Source organism: Diceros bicornis, chromosome 3 (genome assembly GCF_020826845.1).
Source record: "Diceros bicornis minor isolate mBicDic1 chromosome 3, mDicBic1.mat.cur, whole genome shotgun sequence".
NCBI lineage: Eukaryota > Metazoa > Chordata > Mammalia > Perissodactyla > Rhinocerotidae > Diceros > Diceros bicornis.
Window position 1 is genome coordinate 85,969,512 of NC_080742.1, and position 14,144 is coordinate 85,983,655.

The 14,144-nt window shown below is 43.3% G+C and overlaps 1 protein-coding gene across 2 annotated transcripts in view; it reads right to left on the minus strand.

Moving 5' to 3' along the window:
• Nucleotides 1–11,657: 11,657 nt before the first annotated feature.
• Nucleotides 11,658–14,144, minus strand: part of CREB3L2 (cAMP responsive element binding protein 3 like 2) — a 101,352-nt gene continuing 98,865 nt past the window's right edge. For both annotated transcript variants that reach the window (XM_058530956.1, XM_058530964.1), the window contains exons 11-12: nt 13,736–13,952; nt 11,658–12,080 (exon numbers count right to left, since the gene is read on the minus strand). In XM_058530956.1, the coding sequence (XP_058386939.1) occupies nt 12,005–12,080; nt 13,736–13,952 (293 nt within the window). In that variant the 3' untranslated portion in view covers nt 11,658–12,004. The remainder of the gene's footprint in view (nt 12,081–13,735; nt 13,953–14,144) is intronic.

Here is a 14,144-nt window from a genome sequence, read left to right on the forward strand (position 1 = left end):
ACAAAAAGCACAAAAATGGAGGAAACATGGCACTAAATTGATCACAAAAGGACATCTGTTTACAGTATGAGAGCTGAAACGAGAAGGCAAATGTCACCTTGTTCGACCTTAACTGGGAACACGTGCATCAGGCAACTCAAATTTTTTGCTGCTCTGAGCAAGTCCATGAATTATCATGAAAGCACTGTGATTACTGATTTTGGAGTTACAAATAAATTTTAATGATGAGGCAAATTCACAAATAAGCTAGCTGCAAATAACAAGGATCACCTGTACAACTAACATATTGTACAGAAATTGCATGAAAAGGGCAGAGCTGCTCAGAATTAAGCCATTCTAAAGTCCTTACATTGTTCAGAAAGAAAGCAAATATACCGACTAATTTTTAAGGTTTAAGTTAAATATGCATTAAAAGAATAAAAATAGTTTGTTTCAAAAGAATAAAAAGAGTGTGTTTGACTTCAAGCAATAACAACCACAAGATGTCATTTTATACCCAGCAGATTGGCAAAAATTAAAATCAGATAGATACCATCAAGCATTGGTGTATTCGGGAAACAGAACACATATATCGCTGATGGAAATGTAAATTGATACAACCATTTTCATAAAAGTTTGTCAATAGCTAAGAAGGTTTATGTATTTTAAAATGTGGTACCCAGAACTAAATGGAATATGATATACATGAATCAGTTTAACTCAGAGCAGAGTGTACTCTTGCTTCCTATGACTCGAGGCAGATTCTGAGTTTGCACTCACTTTACGACAGTCACATTCCAATGTGTCAGCAGAGACTTCAAGATATATCTCCAAGCCAGAGCTTCCTTAATCTATTATTGGAAAGGTAAGGTTTTGGATCTAAAAATAGGTATGCCATACACCAAGTGCTCTGCCTCTATCCGCTACCATCCACTTCTCCCTCTTAGTTCTGCCTGCATAGGTGCCGCAATCAGGTATCCAGGGAAGGCAAAGGGAGTAAGGCTTACAAAGGGGGTGTGAAATGCCATGAGGTCCTCATGAGAGGTCTCCCCTTTGCCATATTATCTTCTTCCCCTTTCAACCTAGGACACATTCAGCTTCTAATATATTTTTGATCCCAGTTTGAAGGTTTTTTTTAAAATTTGTGTCAAAAGTTCAAGCTCTTAATTGTTAATAACATTACTCTTTTAGACATGCAGAGCCCTTTCCCTTTGTTTGTGCAAAAAGTCAGACATCTCTAGAGCAATGAAAATATCATCAGAGATCATTGCAGGCTTAGCAATGTCAGAGGGAGATGGAGTTTGGGCAGCAGAGAGAGAGAGACTCACTCACTGTTAGTGCTTGGTGCCAGACTTTTACTCCATCAGTTAGGCAATGGTGGGACGAGAGCAAGTGCTGAATCATCTAGGAAATTCTTGGAGGTTATTTGATTGAGATAATACAAATAGAACATGGCTTAAGCCACCAAAGACAGAAGAAAGCAGAGGTGAGGCATGGGCGAAAACAGGAAGATTAAGTAAACTACATTCGGAATGATTAGACTCTCCCTGGCGCTACCCACCCCCCCACCCCATCCATCCAGAACACCTGCCCACAGTCCATTCCCCAGTCAGGACATTGAAATGCTCTCCTCCTGAGAAACTGAATGGCCCCAGACCATTCATGTACTCTCCTTTGGGAACCCGAACAAACAGAGCTAACTTGTCATCCTATCCCCTAGAAAGTTCAATCTGTTCATTAATGCTCTGTTTTATTTTATTTTTGAGAATTTTAAACTTCATATTGTGACTCTCATAAAGACATAACTTTTATGTTTTGATCCAGGACAACATTTACATATATATACATACATATACATACACACACAAACACATATATACGTATATGCACACACACAGGAGCGAAATTAAAGTTACATGAAACAGTGTTAACCTCTACTTGATTTATTTTGATATTTTCAATTTTATTCTGTGCAGTGCCATCCCATCCCATCTCATCCCAATCCATCCCATCCCATTCTGTTTTTTTTTTAAAATTGTTGGTCAAAACACAGTGAATTGATTTCCCAAGCCCTTGACCCTCAGTTTGAAGAATACTAGGCTAAAGGAAAATGAACATGCACTTACCATGACTCTCAAATTTAGGACAACTAATCACTGCACATCATTAATGTTCTTTGATGCATGTGAACGGACAACAATAGCCATTCAGATCTTTGAGGAAGGCTGACAGTATAAAAGAGAGAGACCAAATGGGGAGGGGAAATGACAAGAGAGAAGTGTGTGTGTGTGTGTGTGTGTGTGTGTGTGTGTGTGTGCTGGAAGTGGTAAAATTCTTATATACCATAATAAAAACTAAATGTCTAAAACTGATATATCGGGTATTAGCAGCATAAACACATAATTTAGAAATATAGAGATAAACGCTTCTCTAAACTGAAATTGGTTACTTCCAAGAAGTAAGACTAGTGGATAGAAAAGAGCTAGAACAATGGACTGCTATTTTTCAATAAAGCTTTTTAGTACTCTAATTTTTTTAGCTATGTACAATATCACCACAATAATTTTTTTTAATTTAATTGTATTGCAGGAAAATTTTGTCATTAGTTCCAATAGCACTCTTTCTATCTCTTTTTTCCTCATTATGCCATACATGCAGTCCCTAATTCTAATTGACTATCCCTATAGCACCCCTCCTAGTTCAATTTATATCCCCTGTCAAGTACTGCCTCTGGGGTAGGATTGCATGGAATTATGTGTCTGGTATTGCAACTACCATTTCAACCATATTTTCTTTTATGCATTCATTTACAATTTAAACTATCTCAAACCATGGTAAAAAGCTGTATCAATCATTGAAAGCATTTAAATGATAGCTAAGCCAAGAAAGGAAACATTCTGGGGATTGCAGGCACCTTTTCTGTCCTGGTGGTCTCTAAATATGTAGGTAGTTTTATCTTTACATTGTTTTCTTTGCGGGGAGGTTTTTATTTTGAACCAGCCCAAGCACATGGAACCTCTCATACACCCATCAGGAAACTGAACTTGCCGTCTGTTTCACAGTAATACTGGGGAGGACATTAGTTATGAACACTCTGACAGCCCCAATTCCCAAATACTTTTCACTTAAGAAACATTAAACATTTTGAAACAGACTTCTTGGAGAACAGCACAACAGCCTCTCCAGCAGCTTTCATGGGATCCCTCAATGGTTATTTTTGTTCCTCCATCTAAAAACAACAGCATAGAAGGAGGAGGAGAACACATGGGCTCCTTGCAGGGCCAGAACTCTTGCTTAAAATTGCCAAAAGATCTAGCAACAGCTGTACCCATTGGAAGACAACATCAACTTGTGCGACCCACCCAGACTCACCAAACAAAGAGGAATCGAGTATAACCAGCCTCTCAAATGGTGACTTGGATTATTTTGCAAGAAGTGATTGAGATGAGCCATCTTCCTTCTTTTTCCCTCTCTGTAGAGACGGCGGAATGTCTCTTTGGGAGTGTCCCAAATCCTGCTAATTCTAGGAAAAAGACTATGGCAGTGGCATCTTACAAAGCAATCCCTTGGAGGCATCATGGATGACTTGGACAGCTAGGCTGTCACCTGCCCAGATAAGGCACAACTAATGGAGATGGTACTAGGTTGTAAATCAGACAGCTGGTTCGTGATTGTTCCCTGCAGAATTTCACTCACTGTGTAACCTAATCTGGAGCAATGCACGTCTCTGCAGCCCCCATTTCCTCACTGAGCAGCAGAGACAATAAAGATTGCCCACCTTCCTCATGGGTGATCAACTGGTACATCAGACGACATGTGAAAGACCTCTATGTAACGCACAAGGTCTTATACAAGTGGGATCATCAAGAAAATTTTTAAATGTAATTTTTGAGAATAATGAAGGTTTATCTCTGGGACTAAGAACAGATCCCAGACTGCAATGTTTTTTCATATAGTGCAAAGAAGGGCAATCAATGTGCAGACTCCTCCATCACTCACAGTCCAGCTGCCTCCCGACTCAGGCCTCTCATTTCCTGTCCCTCAAGGTGAAACTAACCACCCTCCCCACCTTCTAGACTCATCACCAATATGATATCTTTTCCTTTATTCTCTTTCTTGTGACTCCCAGAAAGTCAGCCACCATGTGGTCTAGAGGCTGTCAACTCGGAGGACAGAAGCACCGGGTAAGTAACATAAATGAGTGAACCAGCCTGGGAGTGGGGAAATGTGTCCACCCAGAGATGACCTCCATACTATTACTCAACTTCTGAAGTTGCCAGGTCTCCCAGTCTCTCAGGAGAAGATGGAAATCTGGAATGTCATAAGAAATCTTTGAATGTTGAAAGGTTAACCAATAATTTTTAAATGTTTGAAACATCACGAGACTAGACCAGAAATATCTGTGCATGAACTGAGGGTTTGCAACTTCTGATCTAGGTTAACTCTGTATTTTCACAAGTAAAGATCCTCAAGCCCTAAGAAAAGCATAGTGTAGTTCAAAGACTATGTCCTTGGAGTCACTGAAGACCAGGGCTCAAATCTTTCCTCTGCAGGTAATTTTGGTATGACCTTGAGTAACTTTCTAACTTTTTGAACCCCAGTTTCCTCAACTGTGAAAGGGGATAATTATATATCCTCCATAAAGTTTTTGGAGGAAATAAATAGGATCATAGATAATACATGAAAATCACCTGGTACATAACAGTTACTCAATAAATGTCTCCTTTTTCCTCAAGGCCAGCAAGTTAACGGTATAACTATGCAAGAACCCATAACCCTATATCTCGTGAATCCAGTTCAGTCTTTTCCCCACTGTATCCCAGTGTTTCCATGCCTCTATAGCTCTCATTTTCAGAGATATGAGGTCTGATTTACTGATTTACAGGCCTAGGACTTTAGACACCTGCTTTAAGATTTACCTCTTTTCCCATAAACAAGCCCTACCACTCTCTACAAGTCTCATTTTTCTTCTCTGGAACAAAAGTGACAACCAGTACGAAACGAAACAATACATTCTGTGTTATATTACCCTAAATCATGTAGGCCCATCGGGGAAACCCAGAATGCCCATGAGTCTGGGATCAGCCTCTGATTTGACATTTCGATGCCTAAGGAATGTGTTTTAAAATGTAGGTTTTATTATTACTCAGATATGGTGAGGCCAAGAGATCAAGAGACAATTGCCATTGAAAAGACAGCTTGTTACTCACAGTTCTCAAGATGAGGGACCATGCCATACCATGCAGGGCCACATAGGGAAGCACCAGGCTCTGTCAGGAGGCAGAAGGAGTGAGGGGGAAAAGCAGGCAAGAGCCTTTATTGTGGTTTCTGCAGGAAGGAAGGAAGGAGCAAGGCAAGGTAAGCAGGCTTAGGCTTGGCTAGTTTGAATAATTTCAGTGGGTTCTGGGGTATAGGGACTGTCTCTAGTTGTCTGGTACCTGGCTCTGGGCTGATTAGGGCAGGGGACAGTGGTCCCTGTGAGAGCCTGTGGAGGTGGCCGGGGGTATGGGCTCTGGATTGGTCAGTTTGTATATGCAAGATGTGCTTGTAGGCAAGTCCTTTACTATCTCTAGGAATTGGCTAGCCCTGGGAGGGGCAGCCCCTGCTGGATCAGCAAGGGCCCAGATGTCAAAGCATTAGAAATACAGAAAATATAAAGTCATAATTAATACAGAACATTCTCAAATCAGTGAGCATTTGCCCCCTCCACACATCACTGGCATGATATCAGCATGCTGAGGAGAAGGCTTCCATAATAGGCTCCCAAAATAAGAAAGAAAGAGGGAGGACGTGTTACTAAAAGGCTCCACAGGGAAAGGCCTCTTGTGTAGGAACAGAAAAAGAGGAGGCCGAGGTGCTCAGAGGGGAAAGGCAGTGGGAGATTAATACACCCCTGAGCCCAAAAAGGGTTAGGCATGCTGCTAAAAAGAAAAAGGGTTTTTTTTCCCCAGGTAAGCATGGTCCATGGCCTTAGTCTCTAACATCCTGGGTACTCTTTCTGAGGCTAAATGAAGCCCCACTCCCTCCGAGTGGAGAAAACTAAATTTGAATGCAGAGATTGCAATGGAATGAAGATGATTCTGCTTGAGTGCATTGACCTTTATCAACCATTTCATCAGAATTTCTGGAGCATGAATCTGTGTTAGGCGTCCTCTGCAACTGTTCATATGAAGAAGGATCTTTCTCTTCTGGCTCAAGTCCAAGCCATCATTCTCAAGCATCCCAAGATGGGGAAAGCAAAATCAAATTGACCGAGTTCTGAAATCCAGTTAGGGAACAGTTGTAGGAGACAACGAAAATAGCAGTCAGGCAACAGAAATCTCTAGAGAATACTGTTTTTCTTCCAGTGACTGACTGAAAAAACAATTACACTTTTCAGTATTCCTTGAACTGAGACTTGGATTCAGTACTAGATAATATACAAATTGCTGGTTTGAGACACTTCTTTTGGTTTGACTAGATAGTCACGAAAGAACGGTTAGGCACACATACGCAAACTCACGCTCATAAGAAAAGCAAAATACCTTTAAAACCAGATTACCAGGATTTTAAAGACTGGACAACATTTTACTATTTAAGAAAAAATATTTTTATTTGCAAGAAATGGAAATACAAAAGCATAACAATTCCAATTCCAACTCATTTTTTCCCCCAAACTAAGTATAAGTATCCTACAAAGCATTTTTTTTTTTTTTTGGTATTTACTTAGCTATGATAAAGAATAAAAAGCCATAAAAAACAGCGCAATATGACAGATAATAGACTCACAATGTATTTAGACTTAAACACTGCTGGTCTACATAACCTGTTACAAAAGAGAAGAAAGCCCAATCTGTCAGCATATCATTAAAGCTCACGGTTGATTATAGTCCAGGGTCTGCTAAGCATTGTTTAAAAAGGGTCACTCACAATTTGTCAAAGAGTGCTGGTGTTTTCCATAGACTCATAAAGCATTTTATCTGAAAGGGAGATTTTCTGAACAGTGTAGCTCACGAATCCATGGTGCAAAAAGTTCATGTTCTCAACCAGCTGGTGAGCAAAGGATACAAGCAGAGAAATAGAGCTAAAACCCCTCGGTTTTCTTTTCCAGGATGCAAAGCCTGCTAGCTGGAACTCACAGAAGATTGCATGAACAAGACAGGAGATGAACATCCAGTGGCCATCTCCAGTATGAGGCAAAGAACTGAGCATTGCACAGCAGGGCCAGCGCAGGAAGCAGACGCTGCATTTCCTGTCCAGAGAACCTTAAAGTTCATAGTGTGTCCACAGAAAGGAATCCACTCAGCTTAATCCACAAATTGCTGCACTTCCCATGACACTTAGCTGTTTATCCATCTCATAGTAACTAGTTGCCCTTGTTCACTCTTTCTATAAAATGAAAAGACTTACACTTTATTTAGCACAGCACCCAGCACTTAGTAAATACTCAAGAAATATTATTTCCTTTCCTTCTAGAAACCAAGACAAAATAAAGCATTCCTGAATTCTATGTTGCCCCAAATGACAAAACGAAACAGCACCTAGTTTTTTCCTGTGCTAAGTGCCGACCCCTTGACCACGGAGGCATCGAGCATTAATCTTCAAATGAGCCAGGATCCTTTGCACCGAGAAAAATGTTCTGCTGTGAGAATTTATAATACCTTTAATGCCAGCTGGCCATTTTTGATGTGATTGCACTTCTGCAAAATGGGATTTTCCTAATGGACATAACCCTGTGTCTTTTCTCCTAATGTGCAAATCTGACCATGGCTCACTTTGAGGAAACCATTTTTGAGACTTTGAAACAAGTTCTTTCTCCCACACCCACTTCAATCTAATACTTCAAGGCTGTATATAAAATCTCCCAGGGACAAGGGAGTCCTCACTCATCCTGGATTCATATATAAGGTACATGTAAGGCACAAGGGCGTGTCTAAGACAAGAAGGAATGTGTATGTGTGCGTGTGTGTGTGTGTCCATGTGTGTGAGAGAGAGAGAGAGAAAGAAAGAGGGAGAGAGAGACCTAGCACATGTGTCTTTTGAATATCTATTGACGAATGAAATTTCCTCAGCCCCTTTATTCCTCCATATTCCCTAGGGCCTCATGCAGCACTCTTCCTCAGGAGTGATGGGCTGACTCACTGAATGAATGAATGAATGAATGAAAAATCTGAAATCTGTCTCTGGCTCCTTCATAGCCCCCATTTCACAGCCCCCTACTATCTTCTGGAACTGCCCTCCCAGAGGGGCTTATCCTAGCAGATGTCTCCTAATTGTCTCAGCTGCAAAGCATTCAAATAAAATGATTCTCACCAGGGCACCACCTGCTAGTGGTTCCACAGGTCCAGCCAGCACTGCAAGCACAAGTGCTCGTGCCTTAAATGAAGGTTCTCCAAGACTGGATTCAATGGAACCAAACTACTGACTCATGGTAGACGAGGGAGGCTGAGAGCCTTCTCCTCCATCTCCAATCTCCCCATTAGCAAGGCCGGCACAGATGGTCCATTTCCTCAACAGGCAGCAGGATGCCTCCATTCGTGCCTCGGGCTCAAGTACACATCTCATATGACAGTGTGTTCAGGGGAGCTGGCCCTGAGAGGGCCTGTCTCTGTGGTTTGGGTTGATCTGAGGACATGGGTGGAAGGAGCCATGAAGTGCTGAAAAATTTTAATGAAACACTTGTGACAAAAATCCTGGACACTGACTCACTGCCAGAATAAAGACGAATCAATTCAACACTCCTACTCTACAGGCACATGAGATTCTCAGCCCTCTTTGGGCATTCAGGCTAAACCGAGAGATTTAGGAAGAATAAAACATGGTATTTATAGTTGGTTTGTAAATAAGTTGAGCTAAAAGCTGCTTTCACAATCTACAAATTAGGTCTCCAAATCAAAATCATTTATATTAACAAAAAGGTTAACTAGTTTTGCCTACACTGGTGTCAAACCTCACCCCCGCCCCCTGCCCGAAAGGAGCAACCTGGTTCTGCCCTCGGGTTTTTACATAATGCTCTCTTTCTGTGAGCTAGGATCCAGAGTCCTAACACTTCACAGGAATTCCTTCTCAAAAGCCGGCCCGACGCCTTTCATTTGCAGTATCCATTTCTAAGTGCAAAGTGAGAGCTGTGAAAAGAAGCATGCTGAGACTCAGGTCTCATCCAGCAAAAAAGTACTTGTTCTCTGAATTTTTGCAAGACATCTCCTTCACTAGGGTAATCAAAGTAAGGGAAGAGGAAAACCTGTTCACATGATGAAAATATAACTAGTATATATTTTAATTAACATAATTATTCTTTATGGTTTACGGTTGCGCTGACTGTCTCGTATTTTTTGAAACTGAAGTTGGGGAGCTGACGTCTGCCACTATTTGGAATCTTCAGGGCTAAACAGGTATTACTGACTAGTCTAGGATGCTGCTCTGTGGGGGAAACAAACCCACTGATATTCTGGGCTTAACCCTGGAACAGAAAATGTGCACCCATCCATTAATTATTTGACACCAGTGTGGTATTATCCAACTCTTCTGTGCGCCTTGACTTCATTACGTCTCCCTCAAGGCATAACTGTTTAGTTCCCTCTCCTCACCCAAGCAAGGAGTGGAGGGTAGAGGTTTTTCTCAAACCAGCAGCAGTGCTGGTTCCTGGAACCCCCTTACAATGGCCACTTGAGCTCTCAGGCTGGTATCCCATGTCTCTAGATACAGATTCAGCTCTGGAATAACAGTTTCCCAGAGAGAAAACCCTGCTCTTGGAGGTCTGGAGGGAGTGATGTCAAGCACGGGTAGCTGCAGGAGAAAATGAAATCCTCAAGGCCCTCAGGACAGGGGCTAGAAGTTTGCTGCCCTTTCCCTCCTCCGTCCTCGCTCGGAAGAGCAGGTTTTCCACTCTGGCTAATCCAGGAGCCCTAAAAACCCCATCTAGCTCTGTCGCAGCAGGTGGGCAGGCTGATCCATTCTCACTTCTGCCCTTAAATATGAAACCTTGCTTTTCTCATTGTCCACATACTACTTGAGTTAATTCTATCTTTTTACCTTCTTAGACCCCTACAGGCTGCCTGTGCCTGATAATTAAGCTCAGGAGGATCCTGAGCAGAAGAGAAGGAGAGGGGGGAGTAGAGAGAAGCAGGAGCAGGGGGCGTGCTGGCACCCCCTCTTCCTGCATAGCTCAGACGGTCTCAGCCTTCCCTGACCAATGCCATGGACAGTGAGAACCGTGCAGACGGCAGGGCTGCCGGGACCAGTGCAGTCCCGATCTGCTTTCACACAGTGCCAAGAAGATGAACTTGGCCATTTCCCAGTCTAGAACTCTCTCCATCACAGTAGGCAGAGAGAGGAATCACTCACAGTGAGCCCCAAGTGTACCTAGGCAGACAGAGCAGAGATCTGCTTATGAGGTACGATGGCCAATGTTAATGATGCCAAATCCTATATCTGATATGGAATGGAAGGCCCAGGTGTGGGCTTAATCCCTCCTAAGTACAGGTTCCAATGACAATGTGGATCAGAGAGAGTGGGGAGTTAAAAAGGCCCTTCAGCTACTACTAAAAATAAAATACACAATGTAAGCAAATCCCCTACACAAAATCTTTTACAAGCTAAGGAAAAACACTTAAGGGGAGTCTTCTACATGATACAATAAAAAGGCAATTTCCATTTCTTATTTGTACGAAAGAGGAAAGATTTTTTTAAACTACAAAAGTTACTTTAATCATTAAAAAAAAAAAAAAAAAAGTAGGTTGGGGGGTTAGGTTGTATCTCTTTGGGTGAGCTGCAAAGTAGCCAAACCTGACTATAGAAGGTAAGACTGTGGAGAGAGAAATGTCACCTACTCCAACCCAGGCCTCAGGCCCACCCCCTGTGTTAAGGCAGAAGAGGAGGGTAAAGCAGAAGAGCTGGGGGAGGTGGGGGAAGGGGCCAGGAGCAGGTGTGGAGAGACAAGCTAGCAAGGTTGTCCAAAATGCCTGTTGTCAGGGCCAGGGCTTCCCTGCTCTGTTATGGGCACAGGACAGAAAAAGCGTCTGGCCACAGGCCTGAGCAGGGCATTGCTCGTCTCTCCCTCTGAGTTCATTCTACAGGACACACGCTCAAGGGGATTTCCCAACTGTAATTATAGGCCTCCAGTTTAACAAAAAAAAAAAAAAAAGAAGAAGGAAAGGAAATGAAACATGGTCTAGAAAGATTGGGGATCCCAGAGCCTAGGGTGTCCTCCTAGCTCCAAAGGCCAACAGAAGACTTTGCTAGCTTGGAGAGAGGCGTCAGATCTCTTCAGTGTGGTTGTGCAGGAAGCCTCAGCAAGCTAATAAATACTATTTACAAATGGGGAGGAGAAGCCAGGGAGGCAGAACTAGAGGCACGTGGGGACCCAGGTCATGGAGAAGTCCTACAAGCAACAAGATGGGGTGGGTGCGCCTGGAGTAGAAGAGCCTGATTCCTTCAGGCATTGCACTTGCGGCCTGAGAATATGAAGGGGGAGCCCATGCTCCAGGGCCGGGAGGACAATCGGCGAGGGCTGGACAGGACAGAGCGGCAGGGGGTACTCGCTGGAGGCCCAGGCCTTCCAGGGCTGACGGGGCCAGACACACCGGATACCCGGGCTGAGGAAGGCAGGACATTGGTCAGGGCCTTGCCAGATCCCAACAGGCATCCTGGGATCTTTGTGGCTAGAGTCCGGGGTCTCAAATGAACAAGAGTCATCTCTTCTCCAAAGAGGTGGTCACCCCCTGGTGAGAATCAGGCAGCATCTTTTTGGCACTATAGGTAGAAACAAGCCGGCTTGTCCCACCCCGACCCTAAAATAATTTCCTATGGCAGTAAGTGAAAGGGAGGGGGAGATGCCAGGCCCCCTGTGCAGAGAGGGACATGGGACTGGAGGGGGAGGTGCTCTCTCACCACAGGGGGAAATCCCAGGCTGTCCTCCATCCAAAGCCATGACTGCTTGCCCATGTCTTCATCCAAATCAGGTGACAAAAAGAAAAAGCTGATGACAAAGGTGGTTTGGGGATGTAAAAGTAGAGTGAAGAGAAAGAAGGAGGTGGAGACTGCCTCTTTAGAAAGTGGCGTTCACTCTTCTGTCGAGTTCTACGACTTTCAGTGTTTCGTTCCCCTCCAGTTTGGCGCTGACCCTGTGAAGGCATTGAAAGGAAAAAGTGTTAGCCACCAACTGTCAACAACGATCTTCCTGCTTGGTAGTCTGATATAATCATTCTGTGACTGCAACTTTGCAGACTGCCCCGCGAGTGGTCCCTGTCCTTTTCCCTCCTAATGGCAATTCTCTGTTCCAAAGTCTCCCACTACCAGCCTATCCACTCGTCCACATTCCCACCTTCATCCTCTCCCACGAGGAGACATCCCAACCCAGATGATAAACATGGTGGTTTGATACTGATTTGCTATAAATGGCTTTAAATTATTGTATTTACTGAGGATGGTTAGACCTATGCTAGACTCGGGGAAGGAGAAAATAAAAGGATAAAAGCTGATCCCTGATCTAGAATAGCTAATAATTTAGATAAAGATTAAAAAAAAAAACTTGAAGTAACAATAAATATATAACAGAAAATATATGTTATTAAATTGTGTAGCAGCCTAGAAAGTCTCTAGGCATTCAGAGGAGGACTTGGTATCTGGCAGACATCCCAAAACAGGTGGGACTTCAATGGGGCCTTGAATAGCTGAGCTAAGAGGGGAGAAGACTTGCGTCAGGAGCCAAGAAATGAAGCAGTTGAGTCTTTCCTCTAGCTCCCAGTGGCAGCTCGACAATTTCTCTATAATGGGAATAACAATGCCTAACTTCTTAAAGTATTTAAAAGGATATATATATCATATTTGCATAGTGTTGAAAATAGTAAGCACTAATAAATGTTAAATATGCATGTATAATGCAAACAGATAAAAGTATAGATAATTATGAACGTTCCTCTGAAGGAATGGGGAAGAAAGCCGAAGAATTTGAAACAATCTCTCCCACTTGCGTTGGAATAGTATCATTTCTGGGAAACAGAGAGTTCAGCTAGATCACCAACCATACCACTCATAACCAGGAGTGTCCACACAGACCCTCCTTCCTGTGCTGTGTGGCATTCCCAGGTACCTCCTCTAGCACAATAACAATACTTTGCAGTCATACAAGCCCTTATGTTTACAAAAAACACTTCCCCACAACTATCTACAGGAAACAACTCATGGATTGGAGCCAAATATATGTTATTTTCAATATGGAAACACATACATGCATAGTGTCTCTCAAATGATGTCCCTCCATATAAATATCTAAATATAAATATATATTCATAATTAATACGTTTACTTACATATAAGTCATAAAACTATATATTGATATATAGCATCATATATATGTATCTCCAGTTGGAAGCTAGAGAAGGCATCTTGAGGCTACATTTGCAATAGCAAGCACACTGCTGTTACTGGGCTGTGTGTTTACTTGAGTGGCTTTGAAAAGAGGATGAAGATAGCAAGGAAGCAATTCAAGCCCTTGCCCCACTTCTTGGAGCCATCACTACCAACTCTCTAATGTTGCAGCAGACATGGGGGGACCTCACGCTAGGTCTTTTCCTCATCTCTGCTAAGGGCAGCTGTTGGCAAGCAGTGGATTCTCCAGAGTCCCGGGTCCTGGAAACGGGTCCTGGAAACATGTCCTGAAAGAGCTGAGGGACTGGACTAGGCCTATGAGAGAGTCTACACCCTACATTGCAGGTTGCTGACTCATAGCCCATCATCCGCGCATTAGAGGAGTTTAATCTATGTCCATTTGACTCACAAGTGCTGCTGCAGCTCCAACAGCACTGATTTCTCCAGGCTGGTCTCATTCGAGATAATGAAATGAGGAAGATCCACGTCTGGCCTAGCCTCCAGCCCTGACGCCCTGAGCAGGGAGGAGCCTCTGTCCCAGCGCCCAAGCTCCCCAGCCGAGGCTGGGGTGGATGACTCCTCCAGGGGAGAATGTTCCTCATAGATCAGCAGGTTCCTGGATCTCACTGAGGACAGAGCAAAGTAACAGGCGTTAGCGAGACACCGCAAAGGCACATCACACCCCCCGCCACTCGATGCCCAGGGCTGGGGGCAGATGACAAACAATTCGTGGGTTCTTGTTGCCCAGGAATGAGGGTGCCAATGAGAGCTGGCTTCCTATAAAGGCTTCAGGGTTTCAGAGTTTTGTCCATTGAAAA